The sequence below is a fragment of the Podarcis vaucheri genome (genome assembly GCF_965113315.1).
Source record: "Podarcis vaucheri genome assembly, chromosome: Z".
Taxonomy (NCBI): domain Eukaryota; kingdom Metazoa; phylum Chordata; class Lepidosauria; order Squamata; family Lacertidae; genus Podarcis; species Podarcis vaucheri.
This window is the reverse complement of record NC_138758.1, coordinates 16,620,682-16,647,457: the sequence shown is the minus strand read 5'-3', so window position 1 is coordinate 16,647,457 and position 26,776 is coordinate 16,620,682. Positions and strand designations below refer to the sequence as shown.

General features: G+C 39.3%; 1 protein-coding gene across 7 annotated transcripts in view; it reads right to left on the bottom strand.

Annotated features, from left to right (window-relative positions):
- The window catches only part of DIAPH2 (diaphanous related formin 2), a 352,430-nt gene that overhangs the window by 249,561 nt on the left and 76,093 nt on the right, over positions 1-26,776 (bottom strand). For all 7 annotated transcript variants that reach the window (XM_082208590.1, XM_082208591.1, XM_082208592.1 and 4 more), the window contains 7 exons: positions 19,569-19,687; positions 16,658-16,774; positions 15,961-16,079; positions 14,995-15,059; positions 10,194-10,298; positions 7,908-8,237; positions 4,993-5,107 (listed from right to left, as the gene is read on the bottom strand). In XM_082208590.1, the coding sequence (XP_082064716.1) occupies positions 4,993-5,107; positions 7,908-8,237; positions 10,194-10,298; positions 14,995-15,059; positions 15,961-16,079; positions 16,658-16,774; positions 19,569-19,687 (970 nt within the window). The remainder of the gene's footprint in view (positions 1-4,992; positions 5,108-7,907; positions 8,238-10,193; positions 10,299-14,994; positions 15,060-15,960; positions 16,080-16,657; positions 16,775-19,568; positions 19,688-26,776) is intronic.

The window sequence follows — 26,776 nt, the reverse complement described above, 5'->3', positions numbered from 1 at the left end:
TCAAAACAGACAGAAAACTCCAAACTCCTTCAATGTGTCTAACACAATTCTTCAGAACTTCCCCTTTTTATTTTACTTATTTCCTGAGTAATTGGGATTCTCCCCCCCTTATGATTTCATACTTGAAACAAGGTTTATCAAATGAGGTAAGTCCCTCCTGCTTCTACCACTGCTCATGTCAATTGTTTCTGCTATTGTTTCTAAAAGTGTTCTGTATGTATCTGACTAAGTGTTTCCATAATTCGCCAATCATAATATTTTACCATGAGTTCCACATCAAAATAAACAACTTCTGTGCATGCATACTAGAAAAGGCTTTTCTGACAAAAAGAAAAAGTGAACATCAGATATCTGCAAAAGTTCAATCAGGTTGGGACAAGAGTGCAATGACGAGATGAAGGTAACCCCTGCATATTAATTTAATTTGCAATCACATTTGTAATGAGTTTATAAGTATAAAATGAAAATTTGCAAATGAACTTAAGTCTATACTGTGTTACCACACTTGTAACTGTATTAAAAAGGTGCACGGATTTTCCACTTTTCACTGAATGGGAAGCCTGAACAGGAAGATAAAATTCAGTTTGTTTTACACACACACACACACACACACACACACACACCCCTAGCTGACAGTTAAGCAAGCAAAGATTAAATAAAATCAATAAAAGAATTAAGAGTGCTTAACTCTATACCTCAGCTTACATAAGCTGTATAGACAAACATATGTTCTCACACACTAGTGAGCTGCTCTCCCCTCCCCTTCACATTATTTTGTTATTATTCTTGGGGTTTTTTAAAGCCCAAAAGTCATTTAAAAAATTACGATGAGGATTCAAATGCTATGATTCTAATTCCCCCATCATTTAGCTGAAAGGTGACACACAGTTAAAAATAAATTTCACATATTTGCCAGTCAAGACCTTCTTTATAATCTTGCATTCATCTATATTAGTGCAGATTCATAAAGAAAACAGCAGAAGTTTATGGTCCCCCTTGATAGTGGAAAAAACAGATATTTCCACTTCACTATACAGAACACAAAGAAAATACATCAATGTATTTGTCTGAACTGAGTTTCACACTTTTCAAGATGCAACATTACAAATAATGGTAGCTATCAATCTTGGCATCACAAAAACGTGCCTTTGGAACAACTAAACCCGTTGCAGCTATATCTAGTTTCCAAACTTGCTGACCGCCCTGAGATACAAGTTAAGGCTTCTGGCATCATTTAGTTCCGCTTCTCTATTCACCAAGCTATAAATGTACTTTCAAATAAGTCAAATAAGTCAGTTGAAAGCAATATAAAATTGTGTCTGCTGAATTTATTTAAGAGGCACATAGTTCTTGTAGACATAGTCACATGAATACACAGGTTTAGGAATGATAATGAAATTTAACACTCAGGTTACCACTCCCAACATGGTATATTATAACAAAATTATTAAGTCTGTAGGTAAGCAACATTTTGTTTATAATAACTATTTAAAAATTCTTGTTTTGTGGTAATTAATGAACAAACATTTGAAAGTCAGTGAGTAATGGTAGATTAGTAACATAGCCAAATTAAAAGTGGCTAATAAAAAGGTTATAGATGTAGTAAAGGCAGATGTGAACATTCAGGGTAATCCTTCCTGGTTTTCCAGCAATACCATATCACAGCTTGAAATCTGACAGACAACATCTGGTGCAATCAAAACTGTGGTAAAAATAATTTTAGCAGCATTTTTACTGTTGCAGGTTGCTGTTTTTAATATTTCACTGCAATTCCACTGCTAAAACGCTTTCATTGTGGCCATCACTTTATTAGACCTGTTAGTGCTCAACTTCTTGTCACTTCCTTAACTATTACCAACCATAAATCTCACCCAGCTGAAATACTTCTTCTGGGTTAACTTTAATTTATGGTTATCATTTAATCCCTCATAATATAGCCAACAAATCAGACCTCAAGGATTTGATGATGTCTCCATTTACATTTTCAACAGGGATAAGTATAAGACGATTTGGATATAACATAGGAAAAGGGGGAGAGAAGGGAACTAGACAGGAAGAGAAAAAAAAACTAAGCCTAAATTAGAGTTTGATATATTACTATTGCATTCAGTAGAGCTCTCTTAACTGAATTTGACTGGAGAAGCAATGCTGCAACAAACCTGACAACACTTGACAGTTATTTGCCTTAGCCATGTAGAGGAAATTCATGTCTAGCATACCCCAGGAGCACAATTACTATGCTGTTATGCAATTTACACAAAAATATGCCTTGTATCCAAAGGCTAGAATAAGCAAATTTGAAATCATTGTACTTCATATCTTATGATACTCACTAAAAGCTTATTAAAACCTATTTCTGGTGTCTGTTTATCACCCAGGAAACCCAATTTGGATCTACATGAGAAGAGACTGAAAGGCCTCTATCAGGAAATATGAAAAAAAAGGCTTCACTCCAAGTATTTTAACCGTATTGCAACTGCAGAATTCTATAATACTCTATTTGAGAATTATACACATAAATTAATCCTCACCTTTACATTCACTCAAACCCCAACATAGCCCTTTCTCCTGCAAAAGATTCTATAAAACATTCCTGCCCCATAACCTTGGCTTTTCAAGCTCTACAACCCTTAGCAGTTGGAAAGTCTAGTTGGAATCTGTCTGTCTTGAAAGACAACCAAGTATGCCTCCAGGAGTTAGGTCAAACTACTGGGTTAGCAGTACCAAAGCAGCTGGTTCCCCCCCCCGGGGGTACTCAAGGGTACCGGCACCTGTTTTTTGTTGTTCAAAAGTGTGGCACTTACTGTAACAACTTCATGGTGAGTACCAGCATGTATTTTTCCAGTAAAAAACACTGCATCAAAAGTGACCTCTCCAGGGCGCAAGCCTGGGAAATGTGTAAGAAGGTCCTGGGCTGCCCAGACAGCAATATCCCCCTCTCAACCTTGCTGATGTGGTCCAAAGGAAAACAGAACAATACATGGAGAACTACTTAGCTAAAGGAGTTGTCCAAAGCACCATCCAGCCATCTTAGGGACGCCACTTTGGATTTCACTCCTTAGCCTTTTCTTCTCTTGGAGATGACCCACAAGGAAGTGGAGGCTTAAGATCAGTTTTCCTTCTCCCAGGTGGGCTACCTTCTCAGGTTGAGAAGCCCCATCTACCCCTCACTTCCCTCTAAAGCAGTGTTTCCCAAACAGGAGTCATATGGCCCCCTGGGGCCCCCCCAGGATATTCCAAGGGGGGCACAGGTTAAAAAATCACATAAATGGGGGGACCACACCACGAGGCTAGGGGGCCAGAGGGGGAAGTGAGAAGTGAAGGAAAAAACACTTTTTTAAAATTAAAAAATCCTGATTGGAAGGCTATCCGCTTGGCCAATCACAAGCGGGTAAGGGGGCAGCCCACCAGGGCCTAGCGCTCCTTTTTGCCACATGTATTTTCATGGAGCAGTCCTGGTTTGTTTCCAGCAGGAGAGGGCGATTTCTAAGGCTCACATTTAGACCAGCAGAGCCCATGATCCAGAACCCTCAGGTCAGTAAGTGTGGTAGTGAGGTGGCAATGGGTAGGGCTGAGTGAGCCAGAGGTGCTTGCTGCTGCCACCAGTGCTGGGCTGGGTGGCAGCCTGGGCCTGACCCCTCAAGGTACGGGGTACAATCCACCCCAGCGCCTAGCAGATCAGGCCTTCAGATGTTTCCCAGCCTTTTGGGAACCTTCCCAACCTTGCAGAGCAACCACCCAGCTCTACAAGGAACAGGTTAAAATTCACCCCAGCACCACTCAAGCAGGGTCATTTGGTGCTGCTGACTTGCATCTAGTAAATAGCTAAGTGTCTACTCAGAAGAAAGCCACACTGAGTTCAGTGGGCCTTACTACCAGGTAAGGGTGTGTGGGGCTATAAGCAGCCAGGGCTCCTCCAGATTACAAGATCGTTTTGGGTCAGGTCAGTGAGGACCACTTGCTTTTTTAAATTATTCCATATATCAGAACTTTCTGTGCGCCTTTTGGACTGGAGGTTTCTGGACTCTCTTTCCTTGGAGGATTCTAAGTAGAGGTTGGGTGGCCACCTGTCATGGATGCTTTACCTGAGTTTCCTATGTTGCAGGGGGCTGCACTAGAAAGATGACCCTTGGGGTCCCTTCCAAATCTCTGATTCCATGTTTACCTGCTTCAACAATATTTCATTATGTTCCTATCATTTTATGTAACTGTATTTTGTATAAATTATTAAAAATATAAATAAAACATGTTCTGTTTACAAACAAAACACTTAAATATATACCTTTCTACCATTGGGGGGCATAGGCATAGCCAGGATTTTTGTTAGGGGGGCAGGCTTTTGTTAGGGGGGAGCCTGTCCTTGCATGAAAGGGAAGTTCCTAACTCACTGAGGGTTTGAGACATTAGCTACTCTCACCTGGTTTAGCAGGTTATTTAGGGTTTTAGAGGAGTGGTAGTACCTCTGGTGGAGCAACATGTTGTGTTCCTTCTGGGGTAGTTTGCATCCCTTTGGTCCCCACCCTGCACTCAGCTCTCACCTGTGGCTCCCAGAAGCTGTCAGAATGCAAGAGCAGCCACAACCTGGGAATAACTGCCTTTTCTTTCTCTTTGTCCTTTATGCTAGGACTCCCTTCCATAGCACATGTGATTCATGTTTACTTCAGAATGCTTCCTCAAAACTCTGTTTGATCTTTTGCTTAACCACTCAGTCAATTTAACCTAGATCAACTAAGCCTGACTACATTACTCTGAACTTACACATATTCTGTACCTGTTATCCTACCTGCATCTCCTTCATTCTTTCCTGTTATCTTCCCCTTTCAAATGTAGACTGTATGAGTCTTGGAATTATTGCCCAAGGGTATTTATTTATTTACTGCTTATGTTACTTTTTAAAATACCATGCACAGTGGTGGTATAACAATATTAAAAGCAAAAAAATACATATCTATTATTCACAGACTATTTAGGGGGAAAGAATGAAGTACCTACCTTTCATGTGTGTAGCAAAAGTGAGAGCCAGCTTTGCAAACAGATCTGGGTTTTCAAATTTTTCTTCTTTTGCTTTTATCCAAAAACAATTCTCTGTTATTTCCTGTGGTTCAACCTGAAATAAAATTTGTTAGGTGCTTAGTGACTGTGCAATCATCAGTTAAGTACAACACATGACAATGACAAGATGTAAGCCATAAAATCAAACAGGAAATTTTTAGAAAGCAGTATTTCAACTTCGAACTTCTTCATCAAACAAAAGAGAAGTGGGAGTGCAAGCATAAAGAGATAAGTTTTCACAAAAATAGTGCAACAGACTTGGAAAGAGTACGGAACTGGCACCTTCTGATGCTTTTTTCCTTTCACAAGTTTTCAGAATGGAGACTGAACTTTTCCTGAGTAGGAAGAGGTTAACCTGTGCCCCACTAGGTGTTGTTGGACTACAACTTCAATCACTGATCACTGGTACTGGTGGCTAAGGCTGATAGTAAATGTAGTCCAACAACATATGGAGGGCACACTGAACAGTCCCGTCTGAAAAAGCTCATTGTGTTCCTATATTGTACAATAATTTTATGTGCAGATAAAATGAAGATCTATTCAAATGCATTTCTCTGAACATATTGAATAAGATAATAATACATGGTGTTTATACATCAGAACCCTAAGCCTGACAGAATGTTAAGAGTAATGTGTTATGCCATGCATTCCTAATGTATATAAACTTCAGAAAGGATTACCTTCAAAAGTGTCATTAGATTAAATTTCTGTCCTGAAGTTATATAAAATCATGCACATAAATATCAACATCCTCTGCCTCAGCTACTAGACTAGAATGAAAAGCAATAAACCTATTTATAAATACAACCTATATCAGTGAAGTGAACCTCACAATGGTGAACAAAGAAAGCATATAACTGTGCTTTGCAATAATCAAAGAAAATGTCCACATTTTATTTTAAAAGGGACAAAATATGTGGATATGGTTCTAAAAATAAAAAATAAAAAATTCAGCTATCCTCCTTAAATAGACTATGTCAGGCCTATGTCAGGCTAAAAAGTTAAGTACCTTCCTTTAGTGCAGATATAATGAAAACTGTTTACGATGGCTTTGTAAAATGCTTCTATTGCTCCTGTAATTTTCACTCTTTAAATATATTCAGATGGAAAATGTCTAAGTCATACCAAAGTTCATAAATTTTGGAAACAATTGATTACGGAAATCAGTGCACTTGTACATAAATATGTGATCCTGGCCCCTAAACTACAGATTTTGCTTATTTTGTATAAAGGTAATGCAGATATGTAAACAGTTAATTGTACATATATCTACTTATTTGGAAATTGCTCAGAGCTGGAAAGATGCTTCATGATATACATTAGAAACATGGTTCAATAAAGTTATGTCCATTACTATCGCAGATAGATATATAGATAGATAGACAGACAGATAGATATATTCAAGTACCAAGGGTGATTATAATCCTTCTAATTTCACATTTATTTGGGGGGTTATTAAGTATATGACATCACAGTCACACAGGTAGCAAATCCCCTTGAAATAAAATTTTATTTGTTGATGTCTATAAACAGGCAACACCTTTTTCTTTTTCCCCATTTCCTTCATTGCACAATGTAAGTTGTATGGGTTTTTTAAAAAGTATCTTATTGATATTCCATTATGAATTAATTGCATAAATAAAAGTAGAGAAGAGAATAATAGCAACAATAACAGGAAGTCATTAGAGTACAGTGTCATCAAAAAAGGGGGGGGGCAAAATAGAACAGAAGCAATCCCAGTTGTGGTTCATTGGATGTAGGTGTCAGATTAAAGTGTCATTCCATCTGCAATGTTCTGTGTGATGCTGGTGGATGAAAGTCATGCTCAATAGTTTGTGCATATTAAATAAAAGGATAAAAGGTAAAGGTAAAGGGACCCCTGACCATTAGGTCTAGTCGTGACCGACTCTGGAGTTGCGGCGCTAATCTCACTTTATTGACTAAACCAGAGCAGCGCACAGAAACACCATTTACCTTCCCGCTGGAGCGGTACCTATTTATCTACTTGAACTTTGACGTGCTTTTGAACTGGTAGGTTGGCAGGAGCAGGGACCGAGCAACGGGAGCTCACCCCGTCGCAGGGGTTTGAACCGCCAAGCTTCTGATCGGCAAGTCCTAGGCTCTGTGGTTTAACCCACAGCGCCACCCGCGTCCCAATAAAAGGATACCATGTTGCATAGAAGTTTGTGTTTTCTTTCCAGTATGGTGCTCTCATTGTAAAGCTTGTCCATAAGTACAGTCCCCTGTCTGTGATAGCCAGGCTTCAAAGAGATTTGCATTAAGGATCCTCCAATACCTGACAATGATTAATCTGGCAGCGGTTCACAAATAGGTAATGAGATATTTATTAGGCATCCCTTGGATTTCTAAAGGAAAATAAGATAATAGTGCTATTTGGGGGTTTGATTAGACCATAAATTGTGTTTTTATATCCCATTTATCATTTTATAATTGTATTCATTTCATTTTTATTTTTGTTTGACTTTACTATCAAAAGCTCATTGTGATGAGCTTATATTATTTTGTTGTTAATTCTTGTTTTTATCTTCAAGTGCATTGTGATATTGTTGTTCAATAATAATATTTTTAATTAAGTTATGTTTCCACAGGTATGCACAGCACTTCCTACAGCTATCACTACTTTTAAGAAAAAGTGTCCCAAATCCCTTCAGATTACTCCATCCTACAAATGAGTTTTAAAGGTTAACAAATTGTGACTATTGAAAATTTATCAGCCCTAAAATTAGAAAGAGTTTAAATTCTAGAATTCTTATGTTCAAAACAAAATTCCTGCCATTCTTTCCTTTAAAGATCATAAAAGTGGTGAAAATATTGGTGAAATTAAATTTATATACCTTTGCCCAGTTGATTCTCTTCATAGACACTTCAGGGTTGTACTTCTTCTTCTGTTTCATTCCAAAAGGCAGTGCTGGTGCAACTCCTATAGGTGGAATCCCTCCAAAAGGAGGAGGTGGTGGTGGTGGTCCACCAAACATAGGTGGAGGTGGAGGTGGTATAGACCCTCCAGGCAAAGGAGGTGGTGGAGGTGGAATACCACCAGGAAGTGGTGGTGGTGGTGGTGGAGGAGGTGGTGCTGCAGAGGCTAAACCACCTGGAAGAGGAGGTGGTGGTGGCGGCGGAGGTGGAACTCCTGCAGGAGGTGAGCCACTTGAAGACACAGGAGCCTGCAAAATAAGCATGTTTTAGATCTGAGGGTTGAAAAAAAGGGAACAGAGAAAATGCTGGCCACACAAGAGACACCAGAGGCATCAAGTAAATTCTCATGTAAATGACAACCTGCATATTACGAGAACCAGAACATTTTCCATGTTTCCCAGGTTGCTCATGTAAGCAAGGTTGTTCCAACTATATTCTATTCTACATTGCTGAAGGATTTCACAGAGATGAAACCCATAATGAAAAAGAATGTGGTCTTTACCAAGGGGGGATGGAATCATTTTCAAATCAGTATGAGTCATTTAACAGAAATGGGTTATATTTTTGGCACTACATTAGTAAGCGCCATATGCAACTTTTTAAAGAGTTTCTTCATATTAAAATAGATCAAGAGAATTAATGAAGTGACATTTGAAAACAAGAAAAAAAGGTCCATTAACAAAATACTTTCCAAGGGCTTAAGATATTTTTATCTGTGTGGTATTCATAGAACTGTTAAAAAGGAAGCCAAATGGCTGAAACCGAATTATCATCTTAAGGTTCCCATATTCAAATATTCACTACCTCAGAGAATCCATCTTCAAAATGATGTTAACTGTGCAGGCTGAGAAATTAGGAAGAAGATCTGGCTCTTGGCTGTGATGCTTAAAAATGTTCACTTCTACTGACAAGATAACACCAGGGAAGTTTATTATCTGTTCTAATATAAGCTTTCAGCAATACCATTTGAGTGAGGCCTTGGTCAAAATACCACATAATATGGTACAACTAGGATAAAAAGTCATAAATTAGAAATCTACTCTCCAGACTTTTCCTCTAGAATAAACTTCACTAGAGCAAGTGATTTTCTACCAGCAGACTCCAAATAGCTGAACTTTCAAACTTTTATTTTTCAACTGTTCCTTTAAAAGAAAAGACAGACTGTCCTATGATTCTACCCTCTTATTTCTAAATAGAGATATGATTTCTATAACTGGTATACCTTCTGTGTCCTTTACAAGACACAGTACCCAACTGACACTAAATGTTAACCAACAGTGGCTCAGAGACAATTCTGCTTCTTAGGGATTTAGTAAGCATTTGAGCTCATTAATATGACCAACAAAATTTCTCCATACCACCAACTGCATTTAAAGTGCCCAAAAGAAGTTATCTTCTGTAATATCCTCTCAGTGCAAGTGAATCAAACATAAATTTTCATTTACAGTTTGCATTATATGCCTTAAGCAACACTCATTTCCGGAGAAGTTACACTAAGCTTTCTAACCAACAAGCACATTAAAAGAATAAAACAAACATCATTGCAAAACCAAAATGCACATAAAAGAGTGTTGGCAGTTGCTTACAGAATATCTTCAAATATGGAAGAGTCTTGTGTTTCCAAGATGATCCAGTGTTCATGTTTTAATGCCACAGATGTGACTATTGCTTACAGAGCAATCAGAAAGGGCCATAAAATTCAATAAAGAAGCATATTTGTACATGATTTCTTCTTTCAGCCAAAGTGATTCAGGGTCGTATCAGAGCTAAAATGCATCCTCCTCCCCAATTTATTTAAATAGAGTAGTGGTTAAGGTGTTGGACTAACATAGATTCACATCCACATTCACCCACGAAGCTTACTTAGTGGGTTACTTTGGGTAGTTACTCATTCTTTCAGCCTAACCTATCTCACAGTGTTGCTATAAGAATAGAAGGGGTGGGGGGAGGTAGCATGTATGCTGCCTTGAGATCATTGGGTAAATTTTGTAAGATGACCAGTCAGTGATGCTCCTGCTCACACACAGACCAGTAGAAGGAACCAGTCACACTGTCTGATTTGAAACAGTGATGCAATATTTCTCCTGCCATCTATCTTTAGCCCACTGCTAGTAATTTCCCCTTAATTTTTAAAAAGTTAATTCCATACTTCCCCAAAGTAGAACACATTTTGAAAACATGTAAAATCCATCTTGTTATATTACCTGGGTTTGTAATTGCTGGATTTGAGTTTCAAGTTCTTTGATTTTCTCTTCTCGTTTTTGAAGCTCAGCTTGTGCCTCCTGTCGAGCTGAGAATTCTTCATCAAACTGCAATGATCACCAACATAGAAGCAGTCATCCATCTTTGTCCAAACATAATGCTTTAACTTTCACAAGGGTGTTATATAGATTGAGTAAAATAATAGAAGCCTGCTAGGCTTCCTAGACTAGCCAAATATTTTTTTCTCCAATTTTCCTGGGCTTAAAGCATTCACACCAATGAATATCTAGAGTCAGCTTCTCACACATTCCTGTCAACTTGCAGGTACACAAGACTCAACATCTTAGGCATTTTCATTAGAATCTGCATAATCTTAAGGACCTGCTTTTAAAACTTAATATTATGCATATAAATGCTGTAATAATTAAAATACTAAAAGGGCAGATTTACTTCAGTCCACTTCCTCCAAAAACATTTGACAGATTTACCTCAGTCCTCTTCCCCCTGAAACATTTTGGTCATAATCAAAAAGACTAGAAGCGCAGAGGAATCTTATCACTTGCTATAGAATGTCCATTCCCACAGAACTTGCTGGCGCAGAATGGCAGAGCTTGTTTCCCTTTTCAGGCTTTGGTGTCATGGAAGGGGGCACTTCTGGTTCCTTTTGGCACACCAACAGACAGGTGCTCACTTGCAAGTCTCACCAGTAGGTAAGATGGAGGATGTGGCTGGGGAGCAGACCTGAGTAAGAACTTATTCCTTCTGGTTCACTCTATCATCCACACCAGGACTCTTCCAGTTAGTCAGTGCTGGATTTCCTACATTCCCTGTCTTATTTCTATGGTTTGCAGGCTACCTAAAGGTGAGCAGGTAAGCCCTGGATGGATCTTGTTATGGATTTTATCAGTTGCTATATTCAGGGCCAGGGAGAATTTTTCCCTGAAGACAAATTGGGCCTGTCTGCTGGTTTCATCTACCTCATAGCAATTGCCACAAACTTGCAGGCAGAAATGCATTGGGTTGCATCCTTACGCCAGGTGGGAGGAGGGTGGGCCCCGTTTGCCCTGCAGTCGTGGGGTATCCCCTTAAGGGAACCTGGGGACACTTCTTGTACAGATTCCCAGCTCAGGGGTTAACAGGCCATATCACCTCCACTGAGTGATCTTAGTGGTCACTCAGAGGCACTGCACAACACAGGGTGACTCTTAACTTGGTCAACTCTATACATTAACCAGCAGTTTGGCTGGTTGATTTCAGTATATATACACCCAATACCTATGCCAAACCATCTGACACCTGACACCAATAAAACCTGACACAGCCAATAAAACTGTGGCCTTTTCAGTCCCAATATTGTTACCCCATGTACTTTGTTGATGTTATTATTCCAACCCCTGCCACTGGCACCACTCTGCCTGGGCCTACAATGTAAAAACTTTATGACCACACAGGGAACGGACCTTGATATGGGGAAAACAGTTCTAAATTTACTTCCTCCCAACCTGGTACTGTAATGGGGTGGGGCTGTCACTTCAACTGTGTGCAGTTAAATAAACAATACATGTACAACCTTCCACAGCCTTTTGTTTACATCTGTATTTGAGCAGCAGACAATCTTCTAGATAATGCTAGGCAGAACTGAGTGAGAGTATGAATGCATGTGTTTGTCATGTACACAAACAAAACAAATAGAATGTTGTTATACTTGTTTAGTTAATGTCATTTTCTTTCCATCATAAGGTAGGTTGTTCTGTTAGTATGAAAATCTAAAGCTTTTATGTGATGCAAATATGCTTTGCAATTAAAAGAAGTAAATTTTCTTATAGGCTATCTATAAAACTAGTTAAATTTGATTTTCATAGATTTTCGTTTGAAAAGTGGAAGTCTAAATACAAAAAAAAAAAAGGTGTGTTGGTGTTTTTTCAAATTCTGTAGCTTTCAAGGGTGATGTACCATTATTCAAATTTACCAAATCTGCTCAGTTGTAGGAGCCACCAGCATATAATAATGGTTTCAATGGAAGAAGCATTCCCAGCATGAATAAGTGAGGACTTTAAAACTCAACAAACTTTGAAAGGAATACTGAAGCACATGTTTCCAATAGCTCATAATAATCAAATTTGATCAATTTATTTTAGAAAACATGTTGAATTGGATGGTAGCTAATACATGCACAGTATCTTGAAAAGTTTTAATCCCTTTTCAATATGCTTATTTCTCTAGTACAGCAGATTTTTCAAATGCTTTATTCAAGATAAAGATGAATTAATAGAGAAGACTGCTGCCAGAAATATAGAGAGAAATAAAAAGACTGAGTTTGTGGCAAAATAGCATATGGCATGATAAATTACCTCTAGAAAATTTGCCATAGTACATGAACCTTTTTCAGATTATGTGTAACATTCTAGCAGTCAAATATATTGATCCCAAAAAAGCAGTATCTCTAAAAGATTTGTAGGTAGAACTTCTACAGAAGAGAGCTAAACTGATTGACTTAGCAAACTTTAACCACTCCTCTCCCCGCAAAAAAAACCCCACAAACACATACCCCCAACATAGAATATTAACCTAGTGAATCAGAATGCAGTAGATGAATGGTTTTACACTGCTCTTTTTCAAGAAGTCCCCTAAATAAACTACTGTTGAACCTGCCCTTTCAACCTCCCTATGGGCTTATAGGGAATGATTCCATATAGCTAACACAGTACACGTGCTTGGCACAGCAAGGCAGCCAATAGGAGGCAAGTTAAAACTGCTTTGTTCAAAATGCAAAACTATCCTCCCTGGCCCTTCAGCATAGGAATAGCTCGAATTCCTCCATTTGATCAAAACTGACCAAGAAAAACAGAGTTTTTCCACCTGCTTATTAGACAAATTCAAACTGTGATGTGGGTCTGTTGCCAGGTCCATTACATTTTGATCAGAGTCAATCATGTCAGCGCTAGTCAGGAGAAATAGGCTACTTCATCCAGGGAGAAACCGGGGGGTTGGTCTGGGTGTTGCATCAGTATGCAGATGATACCCAGCTCTACCTCTCTTTTAAATCAGAACCAGTGAGGGCAGTGAATGTCCTGTGTGAGTTTCTGAAGGTGATTAGAGGATGGATGGCAGCTACCGGACTAAGGTTGAATCCTGACAAGACAGAGGTACTGTTTTGGGGGGACAGGGGGTGGGCTGGTGTGTAGGACTCTCTGGTCCTGAATGGGATAGCTGTGCCCCTGAAGGACTAGGTGCACAGTCTGGGAATCATTCTGGACTCAGCTGTCCATGGAGGGGCACGCCAATTCTGAGACCCTACCAGAGTGGTGCATGCTCTGGTTATCTCCTACTTGGACTACTGCAATGTGCTCTATGTGGGGCTACCTTGAAGGTTATTTGGAAACTACAACTAATCCAGAATGTGACAGCTAGACTAGTGACTGGGAGTGGCCACCAGGACCACATAACACCTGTCCTTAAAGACCTACATTAGCTCCCAGTAAGTTTCCATCACAATTCATTAGCTCCCAGTAAGTTTCCAACACAATTCAACACAATTGTTGACCTTTAAAGCCCTAAATGGCCTTGGTCCAGTATACCTGAAGAAGCGTTTCCACCCCCATCATTCAGCTCCAAGGGCCTTCTGGCATTTCCCTAACTGTGAGAAGTGAGGTTGCAGGGAACCAGGCAGAGGGCCTTCTCGGTGGTGGCGCCTGCCCTGTGAAATGCCCTCCCATCGGTTGTAAAGGAAATAAACAACTAACTGACTTCAGATGTCTAGAAGACATCTGAAGGCAACCCTGTATCAGGAAATTTTATATGTCTAGTGTTTTACCATTTTTATGTGCTTTAAGCTGCGCAAAGTGGCTGGGGAAACCCAGTCAGTTGGGCAGGGTGTTGTTGTTGTTGTTGTTGCTGCTGCTGCTGCTGCTGCTGTTGTTGTTCAGCCCAGGACCTCAATACCTCAAGGACCACTTCTCCTCATATGAACTGACTCAGACTCTGTGATCATCATCTAAGGCCCTTCTTTATGTGCCTCCTCCAGAGAATGGCAACACAAGAATGAGCTGTTGCAAAATGAGCCTTTTCTGTGACGGCTCCCTGTTTGTGGAATGCATTTTTCTAGGGAGGCTTGCCTGGCGCCTTCATTACATATCTTTAGGCACCAGGCAAAAACATTTCTCTAAAACTAGGCCTTTAGCTGTTTAAACATTCTATGGCCTTTTAAATGTGTTTGTGGGAGGGGGTTATTAGCTTTGCTTTATTTTTGTTTGTATTATGCATTTTGTGTTGTAATTATTATTTTTTTATGTTGTGAACTGGCTGAGATCTTTGGGTGTAGCACGGTATAGAAATGTAATAAATAAATAATACATAAATGAAGTTCAGATAAATAGTTCAAATTTGCCCTGTTTCAGGCATGGTTAATTTGCTAAATTTTAATTACAGTGGTACCTCAGGTTAAGTACTTAATTCGTTCCGGAGGTCCATTCTTAACGTGAAGCACCACTTTAGCTAATGGGGCCTCCTGATGCCGCCATGTGATTTCTGTTCTCATCCTGAAGCAAAGTTCTTAACCTGAGGTAGTATTTCTGGGTTAGCGGAGTCTGTAACCTGAAGCGTATGTAACCTGAGGTACCACTGTGTATCTATCTCCCACTTAAGATCCCAGGGCACATTACAACAATGCAGAAATACAATATGAAAAACTATTAAAACAATTTAAAATTAAAAAGAAACAGGTTGTAAGTGTCTATTAATTATGGGATCTCAGATTATAGAAAGAAAAAAGTGTTCAGTGCCAGAAATTTTCCTTGTACCTACCTTTTTGGAAAATTCTGAAGCTTTTTGCTCACTTTCTTCCACTTTTGCTTTGTCCACGCAGCAATCTAAGAAAATTAAACCAAAAAGACCAATGCAAAATCCACTTTACAAGGCAAATATGCAGATGAGGTATACTGAATGAACACTGATTCTGAGCACAACAAACATTTTCAAAAATTTAACATTTCTTGACTCAATAAAGTTTAAAAAATTCATATTTTTAATTACAAATTCAACTTTGTAGTAATGTGATGCTAACTGGACAGCACTAGTTCCTCATCGGCTGAGCAGAAAATTGCTTTATAAGAGATTTTTCTACATAAAAAGTTTATGATCCAAAGTTCTGACATTTAACGAAAACATAATAGCCACTGAAGCATTCCTGTTCTCTATGAATGATACCCATTTTTATCCAGGAGCACTTTTAACAACTTGTATGTGCCTATCATTACTCATATTTGAATCTTTCTATTCAGTTTGCTAACTAGTCAAACATGCATTGGGGGGGGGGGTACAAGCTCACACATTTTGGAAGAAGACCGAAAGCTACAGCATGGTACAATAGAGCCCACTGTAGTCACTGCTAGCTGCTCCAATGCATGTGCATCTATTTCTGGTTTCACCTAACCAATAACACTGAATCCAGAGAATTTTGGTATGCACATGGAACATTTGTAATAATAGAACGAACAGAAGGCCTCCATATAGAAATACTGTGTGTGGCATAGATTCCACTAATTCAAAATCTAGAGCATAATCCACATAAAAAATTAACCCCCCTTTATACATAGTGTTTTCAATAGAAGACTTATACATTCAACTCTCTACCAGAGGAAGAACAAAACTTAAAATGGCTTAACTTTGGTTGAAACATGTCTATACTACATAAATGGTGATCTTGGGGTGGGGGAGAGAATCCTTAAACAATAATTACTAAAATAGTGTAACATTATGATGCTCACATACCTACAAGGTGAGTGAAATCTACATCCAACCTTCCTCTACACTTGAAGTCAGGATCCATACCACTACAGTGCAATACTATCTGTGAAACGCATTCTTCTATTATCTTGTAATATTGAGGTCTGGTCACCAAAAAAACACAAAAATGTATTGATTTTAATAACCAAGGCACTTTTAAAAATAAAGAAGAAACATTTTAGTCTACTTAATAACTGATGGGAGCTAGTCCATTTTCATACATAACAACTGAAGGGTTGCTGTTCTGTTTATGGTGGTATAATCAATAGGTTCAATATGCTATTTACCACTTCTCCGCTCGGTAGAATTCCACAAAGTATACACGAAGATATTACTGGAGAGGAGAGACCCCAATCAAACCTTCCTGTCTGCTCCTCATGCCAAGAGGGAAGACTGGGTGGCAATATAGAAGGAATAATCAGATGTCCTAATTCCCTAACAAATCCTCCATGTATGGGAGCTGTGGAACTACATCATTTTTCTAGGTCTGTAAACTATACGTAAATAAAGCTTTTCCATACCTCATCCCCTTCCCAAAGAGCCTCACTTTTGTCCAGTACATTGTATGCACTTGTACATACAAATAACGAGTAGTGTGACACTCTGTTATGTGAAAACCAAATTTTAAACTGAAATTCAAAAATTGCTGACTTACTGGACATAAAAATCACTGCTGACTTACCGAACATAATAATCATTCCTGATTAGTAGAAAATGTTGTAAAATAGATAGGAAGTAGTTTTCAGATGCTGTTTCTCTCAGCATGTTATACAATAGGTGGTAGACCTCATTCACATCAGTACAAGGATTGTCAAGGTAATACCAAAATTGTTCTACAGAAAAACGCACCCATAAATTAACACTGCATTCTTGAAGATTAGGCCTAAAGAGCCCTTAAAATTTCTTCTGTGTGCAAGGCAGCACACAAGCCTTTCTGCACACCTAAAGTATCTATTTAGATCCCAAAATAACTATTCATGTAATGAATTACTATTCTTAATATTCCTCTTCATGGAATTTTGATTTTCTGCTACTCACAAACATGAAGCGTATAATTCACTATTAAATATAGAAGTACAGTCGTACCTTGGTTTTTGAACAGCTTAGTTCATGAACCAACTTGGAACTCAAACATCGCAAACCCAGAAGTAGGTGTTCCGGTTTGCAAACTTTGCCTTGGAAGCTGAATGTCCAGCACGGCATCTGAGGATTCCGATTGGCTGCAGGATGCTCCTGCAGTCAATCAGAAGCAGTGCCTTCGTTTCTGAATGTTTTGGAAGTGAAACGGACTTCCAGAATGCATTCTATTCGAAAACCAAGATATGGCTTTATTCAAACTAACACTATGTACTGTTCCAAAACTTCAGCCTTCTTTGAAATCAAGATTTGATTGATCCTTGTTTGATTCCCCTCTGTCCTATCTAGTTGAGATGCTGCTCTTCTGATAAGTTACTGGGTTCCTTGAGAAGCTAGTACCTCTGTATAATGATTTTTATGCCACTAATATCTTCAGTGCTTAGAAACATAGAATCAATATATTACATAGTTTTATTTATTTAAATTATAAATAAAGAATATAAATTATTTATTTCTATTATTTATCTATGCAGACATCAGGGTGGGGTCTTAAAACAACCAACCAAAACTAATAATATGTAATAAAATGTGTCATCAAAACAACAAAAAAGAAGATAAAACTGAGTAATTATTGAAAATTATCCAAAAATATATAAATAATATATAAACCTGGTAAGAAAATTCTCACTTTTTCATTATATGATTAACACAGACTGACAAACCTGACCGTAAAGCGAAATTAAGCATTTCTATTACCAAGGAAGTAAGAATTGTTTTCTGAATTTTGAACTAAAGTTTTAGAAAAGTTACACTGCTAGGAAATCAGAGACATATTATTACACTTAGCACTTACCAGCATTAAGCTACTGGTCTGCTATAAACATAAACTTAGCCTCCCCTGCCCATGCACTCCCACTACTCCAATCTGGTGCAGTTACAATGACTTTAGAAGCTTTGCAGTATCATCCAAATCTAGAGGAACTGTGATTAATCTTAACTATAGTTTGTGAAACAAGCCAACTTTCAACCAAAGTTTATGAAGTTTACTTGCTTCCACTAGCCAATATATTTGGACTACAGTTAACAGGACAAGCTGCCAAACCTCTAAAACTGGAAAGGAAATGGGCAGGCAAGTAGGAAGGGGTTGCAGGACTGGGAACCATAAATTAGGAAGCCAAGAAGGCACAGGCTGAAAGGGATAAAATCTGTGAGAAAGGAGATGACAGAAGCATTAGGTGTAATCCTTGGTAAAGTGGTCACAAGAAACAAAAGCCAGATTAAGTGTCACCTTTGCTTTTTGAGCTCCTCTTCTACAGTGGTACCTCGCAAGACGAATACCTCGCAAGATGGAAAACACGCAAAACGAAAGGGTTTTTGGTTTTTTGAGTTGCTTCACAAGACAATTTTCCCTATGGGCTTGCTTTGCAAGACGGAAACGTCTTGCAAGTTTGTTTCCTTTTTCTTAAAACCGTTAATACAGTTGCGACTTGACTTCGAGGAGCAACTCATAGAACGAGGTGTGATAGCCTTTTTTGAGGTTTTTGAAGACTTTGGTGATTTTTGAAGCTTTTCCAAAACTTTTCCGAAACCGTGCTTTGCAAGACGAAAAAAACCACAAGACGAAAAAACTCGCGGAACGAATTAATTTCGTCTTGCGAGGCACCACTGTACTTGTGTTTAACTACAGAAGCTGGTTATCATCAGAGAAGGGAATATATGTGCCTCTTTTAAACTTACTTTTCCCTCCGATGTTTAAAGTTCTGTCTTACAATACAATCATGTGCATGTTTAATTGGTTTTAATTATTTTAAAATATGTTTTAGCTGTTTCTATTTTAGTTGCAAGCTGCTGTCAGAGAAAAAGGTGGGAAATAAATAAATAAACAATATCCAGCCTTTCCCAAATGGATGCCCTTCAGATTATTATTATTTTACTACAACTCCAATCAGTTCCACTTAGCACAGCCATCTTGGCTAGAGCTGACTGGAGTTGTGGTCCAAACATCTGGTAGGCACCCAGTTGGGGAATGCTATCCTAGATCATGCAAGGTAATTCCACTAGTTGTGACTACAACTGTTACTGCAGCATTGTGACCTGAGAACCCTAAGGAGACAATGGGGTCAAGAAGAAATACTGGGGATACTAAATTTCACACACTGATTTCCATTAGTTGGCCAATTCTCTCACATCTAATTCTCCTTATACTTTATTTCCATACATTCAACGTATACTCTTCAATAGTTACTCCTAGTCTATAGTTTCTCAACTATCTGTTTAAATAAGGTGCACTTTCTGTGAATCAAGGGGAAAGTTCCAAAAATTGTATGTATGTGTTATTGACTTATTATTAGTGCCAACTGGTCTATGCCCAGTTTGAAATAACATGCCAGCACATATTCTCCACTTCCTCATGCATGCCCCAAGTAATTAGATTATAATACCTAGCACTACTGCAAAAGGCTACTTTCTGCAAGCATTCATTTCTAATAAAATTGTACAGTCCTTTAAAAGGATATTCCATTTCCACTTTGATGTCACTGAGGCGGTGGGCCAACTCAATTAAGTCTTCTTCTTTGTTTTCATCAAACACTTTCAACTGAATATCCAGTTCTTCATTCTCCTTCTCTTTTAGATCCTATTATTCCATGAAATAAATTGAATAGTTTATCATAAAACTTATCTTAATGGCATACTTTTCAACTCTTCTATACCTACAGTACAACCAAGCATAACCACACAGTTGAAGGTCATATGTTGAGTTTACAACCACCGTATGTTCTTCTCATCCTCTGTATATTTAAGTAAGAAATATGTTTCGCCACAGTATGATACATACAGACTTAGGACTATTGGTTGCTGATAACATGTACATGATACACCATAGACAAAGCAAAAGTGTAACAGAAATTTTCACCTTATTATTTACTTTATAGGCATACAAACATCAAAAACTTTCTAGATCAAATAAAAACTTGATCCAGTACAGCAGCTGAAAAATACCTTGAAGGAGTCATGCAGCTATGACACAAATTGCTTGCAACACTGACTGCATTTGAATGAAGCACATGGATATATTCAAGCACAACAGTCCCAAGTATGGCTTATTGAGAATTCTGCTTAAATTGCTGCTCCTACTCTGCCACTACAGCTATGAATGCCTATTCCATGTAATGTGCTCATTAAGGAACTGGTTTTGCTCATGCATTCTCCATGAACAGTCATAAACTAAAATACTAAGTGAAAGTGTTACCTTCAGTTGCATAATCACAGTAGACTGGCATCTTTATTTTGTAGTCATGTTGCACTATTAATGCTTGTCCACATTAACCTCAAAGTCTCAATTTGAACAATTCTAATTCAAATGAGGTTACAATGGTGCATATCTGTCTAGAATACGGAGCTCTTTCAATGAGTTTTTTTATTATTATAGACTGTCAGACCTTATGTAAAAAGGTGTTGATGGTATTTAAATTTCTCAATTTTGAGAGTGGTCTGGCTGTGACAAATTCATTTCTCAAGACTACCTATGGCGAGTATCTGTCCTTGGGTGGCACTCTCTGTTGGAAATGTATTTCATTCCCAGTTGTAGGTCCTACGAGGTGAAACTCTTCCACCTAAGGAGTGTATGTATATGATCATATCCTATTACCTTACATCAGAACAATCACTCTGCCTTCATAGACTATGAAGACATATGAAAGGATAGACATTATATCTATCATACTGAGTATAAAGCATACTGGCTGAAGAGTACTATGTTCTAAGCAGCTTTGACTATACAGTGGAACTGTATTCCCCCCTTCCTTTAAATGCTAAGTATGAACAATTATTGGCTCTTAATACTATGAATCTGGTTTAGTAGTTGATTTCTACCAGTTTTTGTTCGATTTAAAATACTTCTAACAAATTGCAATGTATGTATCATTACAACATACTTCTGGTGAACTTTAAACCTCACAGTATGGCTTTCTGCATTCTGCATAGTACTCCTGTTTTTATATAAAACAATTTTTTGCCTAGGTTCCTACTTGTGTTTAAATACTAGAGTAATTATTAATTTGTAACACAGTAAAAACAGCATGCATCAAAGTTGTTGTTGTTGTTGTTGTTGTTGTTGTTGTTGTTTTAAAAGAAAAAAAGAAAAATCCAAACTTTTACAGCATGCCACACTAGAGATTGTTGGGATTAATATATCACCTTGAAGTTCTTTTACTATGATCCCTTTTATCTCGCAGATTTCAAAAGACATTCGATAATCACAAGTGAGGACATTCAAAGACGATAATAGGAGAAGTAAGATGACCAGGTGTGGCGCCTACAACAAAAATGTCAGCAATGTGGAGCCCACAGTTAGCCACATAGAACAGAACTCACTGTATAGAGGAATGATGACTATCCCATGTTCATACCAGAAGTATCAAGTAGGCAGAGACCTGTAAGTCATTGAACCATGCAACACTAAAAACTTATCTTGTTTTTAAGTAATAATATGGAGATGTATAAATGCAAAGAAGATGCAAAGAAAGTCAAACTTTTCCCATGCATTATGCATAAATAATAAAACCTCTTGCAGGCAAAATGAAAGCATTACTTTGATGCAAACAATAGCAAACAAAAAGAAAGCAGTATATAATAATCATGTTATTTAAGAAATCAGTATGGTGCTTTTACTCACAAGAAAGCCTGCTGGATCTTGGTCTGCAATGTATTATGAAGGGGCTGAGAAACATTATCAGAAATACTAACTTTTTCTTTCTAGATTTCTAACCATCCACAATCTACTTAACTTTGAAATAGTCCTGCTGACAAATAAAGCTTAGCTGAGAGTTATCCTGAATTTAAGCTCAATGAAAAGGTTCACGATCATTATCCAACACCTAGAACTGAATGAAGAATTTTCCCTCTATATCAGCTACTATTTGATCCAGGCCACTATTTCAATGAAGCATTGAAACTTAGTTCAATCTTAAGAGGCCTTAAGTTTTGAAACACACTTAAAATATTAATAAACCTATTTTAATTTACTCCAAATGTTATTTTCACTAAAAACCTAATAATATTAACTTGAAGGCTACATACAAATAAGAAGACTTGAATTTGTAGAATAAAAGGTTTAATTAAGGGTGAACATCTGCCAGTCAGAATGTTCCACTATAAACCTGTCTGTGCAAAAGTTGTTCCTAAGAACCATTCCTTAATTGATCAGACCTACTAACACCCTGCTTTATTAAATGAGTAAGCAACTGATTATCTGCATTAATCTATCACCTTCACTTTACACATCTATATTCCCTCATTAAAATGTGGATCCTTAACTGCACATCCAAATTAAAGTCTAAATTATGCCAAAGGTTAGGACATAATTATGACTGCAGACGGAATTTCAAATAACCTAATAAAAATATGAATCTAGAAACCAACATAAAATAATTTTGCCTTATATGCCTTATAAGATCCATTGGAACCTGGCTGTAACGTATTTTGTGCTATTTTCAAGTTTTGTTGGCAAACACGAAACAAAAGCAAACCTTTAGTTAGATGTATTTTAATAAACATTTTTTTCTGCCAGTCAACAACTATTTTAAATTTTCAATAATAAAATATGGTTATTTTTCTAACTACCTCTCTTATATTTATGTGTTAGTCAGGAAAAATGATACCGTATTTGTCGCCCCATAGGGAGCACCGGCCCATAGGTCGCACTTAGTTTTTTTGGGGGGGGAAATAAAGAAAAAAAATTATTCCCCCCCCCGGTGCGGGGCTGGGGCGGGGGAAGCCCGAGCTTCCCCCGACCCCAGCCCCCAGAACAGGCTGCTATCCGCAAGCCATGGGAGAGCTGCGTGACTTCACGCAGCTCTCCCACAGCTAGCGGAGAGCTGCACGAAGCCCGAAGCCTGGGGCGTGCTGAGCGCAGCACACCCCAAGCTTCTGGATGCAGGCAAGCTCTCCGCTAGCTGTGGGAGAGCTGCACGACTTCGCGCAGCTCTCCCATGGCTAGCGGAGAGCTTCCTGAAGCCTGGAGAGCAAGAGGGGTCGGTGTGCACCGACACCCCTCGCTCTCCAGGCTTCAGCGAAAGCCTGCATTCGCCCCATAGGACGCACACACATTTCCCCTTCATTTTGGGAGGGGGAAAAGTGCATCCCATAGGGCGAAAAATACAGTAACTTCAATTGAAATACACCATTTTGTTTCCAGTTCCAATTTGTTAAAAAGGTAAAGGGACTCCTGACCATTAGGTCCAGTCGTGACCGACTCTGGGGTTGTGGCGCTCATCTTGCTTTATTGGAGCCAGCGTACATCTTCCGGGTCATGTGGCCACCCTGACTAAGCCGCTTCTGGCGAACCAGAGCAGCGCACGGAAATGCCATTTACCTTCCCGCCGGAGCGGTACCTGTTTATCTACTTGCACTTTGACGTGCTTTCAAACTGCTAGGTTGGCAGAAGCAGGGACAGAGCAACAGGAGCTCACCCCGTCGCAGGGATTCAAACTGCTGACCTTCTGATCGGCAAGTCCTAGGCTCTGTGGTTTAACCCACAGCGCCACCTGCGTCCAATGTTTCCGTGCACTGCTTTGGTTTCGCAGAAGCGGCTTAGTCATGCTGGCCACATGACCCGGAAAAACTATCTGCAGACAAACGTCGGCTCCCTCGGCCAGCAAAGCGAGATGAGCGCCGCAACCCCATAGTCGTTCACAACTGGACTTAACTATCAGGCATCCTTTACCTTTTATACTAATTTTAAAACAAATGTTTATATATATATAAACATTAATATATAATATATAATAATATATAAACGAAAGCAAATATATATATATATATATATATATATATATATATATATATATATATATATATATATATATATGCTTTCGTAGATTTTCACGGGTACAGGAATGCAGGTTTTGGTGTCTTCGGGTATCTTCCCGTGTAAGAGTCGGGGTGTCTGTGCGACGTTTCGACGAGGTCTCACTCGTCATCTTCAGGCTGGTGCTTTCGGCTTCTTGTTACTGGAACAGAGCAGAGTCTGGTGTTTGAGTTCCTATAAATACTGTTGAGTTCCTGGTGTTTGAGTTCCTATAAATACTGTTCACCACAAGAGAATAATCATGGAAGCCATCGAGATAGAGAAACACCCTCACAACATGAACAAGCGTGACGACACGTCCCGCCTGCCAGACATCTGGAAATTAGCCCTCCCCACAAAAACCGACACCAGAACCAGAGGCACACAGAACGCCGTCACCAATCAACCACACCAGACCCAAACCCAGACCCTCTCCACAGACATATTACAGACTCCATCCAGTAGCCAAACTATAGTGGCACCTCCGGATGCTGCACCCCCCTGCAATCCCTACACAGATCTGGCTGGCACAAGGCACAAAACCACAGCTCGCCCCTATACACGAAGCCAAGCCAGAGCACAACTAAATGCAGCACAGCCATCTTCTCAGAAAAACTCTTCACAAGCTCAAGAGGTCAAGACACGAAAGCTTTAGCAACTAATCTACACTTAATGACCCACCCAGTGGTATTCAGAATATCACTCATGAAATCACCCAAGATATCCCTCAAGTAATTAAGGAACAAAAGAAGAAAAGGCACACTAATCTAGGAACTTCCTCTCTGCCCAGAACGTTGGAGGCTATACACCACACCCCTCAACAGTATTTATAGGAACTCAAACACCAGACTCTGCTCTGTTCCAGTAACAAGAAGCCGAAAGCACCAGCCTGAAGATGACGAGTGAGACCTCGTCGAAACGTCGCACAGACACCCCGACTCTTACACGGGAAGATACCCGAAGACACCAAAACCTGCATATATATATATATATATATATATTTGCTTTCGTAGATTTTCACGGGTACAGGAATGCAGGTTTTGGTGTCTTCGGGTGTCTTCCCGTGTAAGAGTCGGGGTGTCTGTGCGACGTTTCGACGAGGTCTCACTCATCATCTTCAGGCTGGTGCTTTCGGCTTCTTGTTACTGGAACAGAGCAGAATCTGGTGTTTGAGTTCCTATAAATACTGTTGAGGGGTGTGGTGTATAGCCTCCAACGTTCTGGGCAGAGAGGAAGTTCCTAGATTAGTGTGCCTTTTCTTCTTTTGTTCCTTAATTACTTGAGGGATATCTTGAGTGATTTCATGAGTGATATTCTGAATACCACTGGGTGGGTCATTAAGTGTAGATTAGTTGCTAAAGCTTTCGTGTCTTGACCTCTTGAGCTTGTGAAGAGTTTTTCTGAGAAGATGGCTGTGCTGCATTTAGTTGTGCTCTGGCTTGGCTTCGTGTATAGGGGCGAGCTGTGGTTTTGTGCCTTGTGCCAGCCAGATCTGTGTAGGGATTGCAGGGGGGTGCAGCATCCGGAGGTGCCACTATAGTTTGGCTACTGGATGGAGTCTGTAATATGTCTGTGGAGAGGGTCTGGGTTTGGGTCTGGTGTGGTTGATTGGTGACGGCGTTCTGTGTGCCTCTGGTTCTGGTGTCGGTTTTTGTGGGGAGGGCTAATTTCCAGATGTCTGGCAGGCGGGACGTGTCGTCACGCTTGTTCATGTTGTGAGGGTGTTTCTCTATCTCGATGGCTTCCATGATTATTCTCTTGTGGTGATGTTCCATCTTAAAGAGCAATTTGGAATCTGCAAAATTAATTTCGTGTCCTGTTTCTTTCATGTGTTGGAAAAGAGAGGAAGTTTTTTCTTCTTTTTTGACGGCATTCTTGTGTTCTGCGATACGTGCATTTATTCGTCTGTTTGTTTGTCCAATGTACGTGGCTGGGCAGACTTTGCAGGGTATTTCATAGACCCCTTGGTTTTCCAGCTGGATTTTGTCTTTTGGGTTTCTGAGGATATTGGCTATTTTTTGGTTGGTGCAGAAGGCTGTTTTGATATTGTGTTTATGGAGGATTTTGCTGATTTTGTCTGTAGTGCCCTTGATATAAGGAAGGAGGGCCATGCCATTGTTTTCTTCTGTGTCTTGGTTTTTGGGGGGTGTTTCTTTTTGGATTAGCTTCGTAACCCTGTTTTTCTGGTATCCATTGGCGATTAACACATTTGAGAGATTCTGTAACTCAGTTGTCAAGTGGTCTTTGTCAGCCAGGCGTTTGGTGTTAATCGCCAATGGATACCAGAAAAACAGGGTTACGAAGCTAATCCAAAAAAGAAACACCCCCCAAAAACCAAGACACAGAAGAAAACAATGGCATGGCCCTCCTTCCTTATATCAAGGGCACTACAGACAAAATCAGCAAAATCCTCCATAAACACAATATCAAAACAGCCTTCTGCACCAACCAAAAAATAGCCAATATCCTCAGAAACCCAAAAGACAAAATCCAGCTGGAAAACCAAGGGGTCTATGAAATACCCTGCAAAGTCTGCCCAGCCACGTACATTGGACAAACAAACAGACGAATAAATGCACGTATCGCAGAACACAAGAATGCCGTCAAAAAAGAAGAAAAAACTTCCTCTCTTTTCCAACACATGAAAGAAACAGGACACGAAATTAATTTTGCAGATTCCAAATTGCTCTTTAACATGGAACATCACCACAAGAGAATAATCATGGAAGCCATCGAGATAGAGAAACACCCTCACAACATGAACAAGCGTGACGACACGTCCCGCCTGCCAGACATCTGGAAATTAGCCCTCCCCACAAAAACCGACACCAGAACCAGAGGCACACAGAACGCCGTCACCAATCAACCACACCAGAC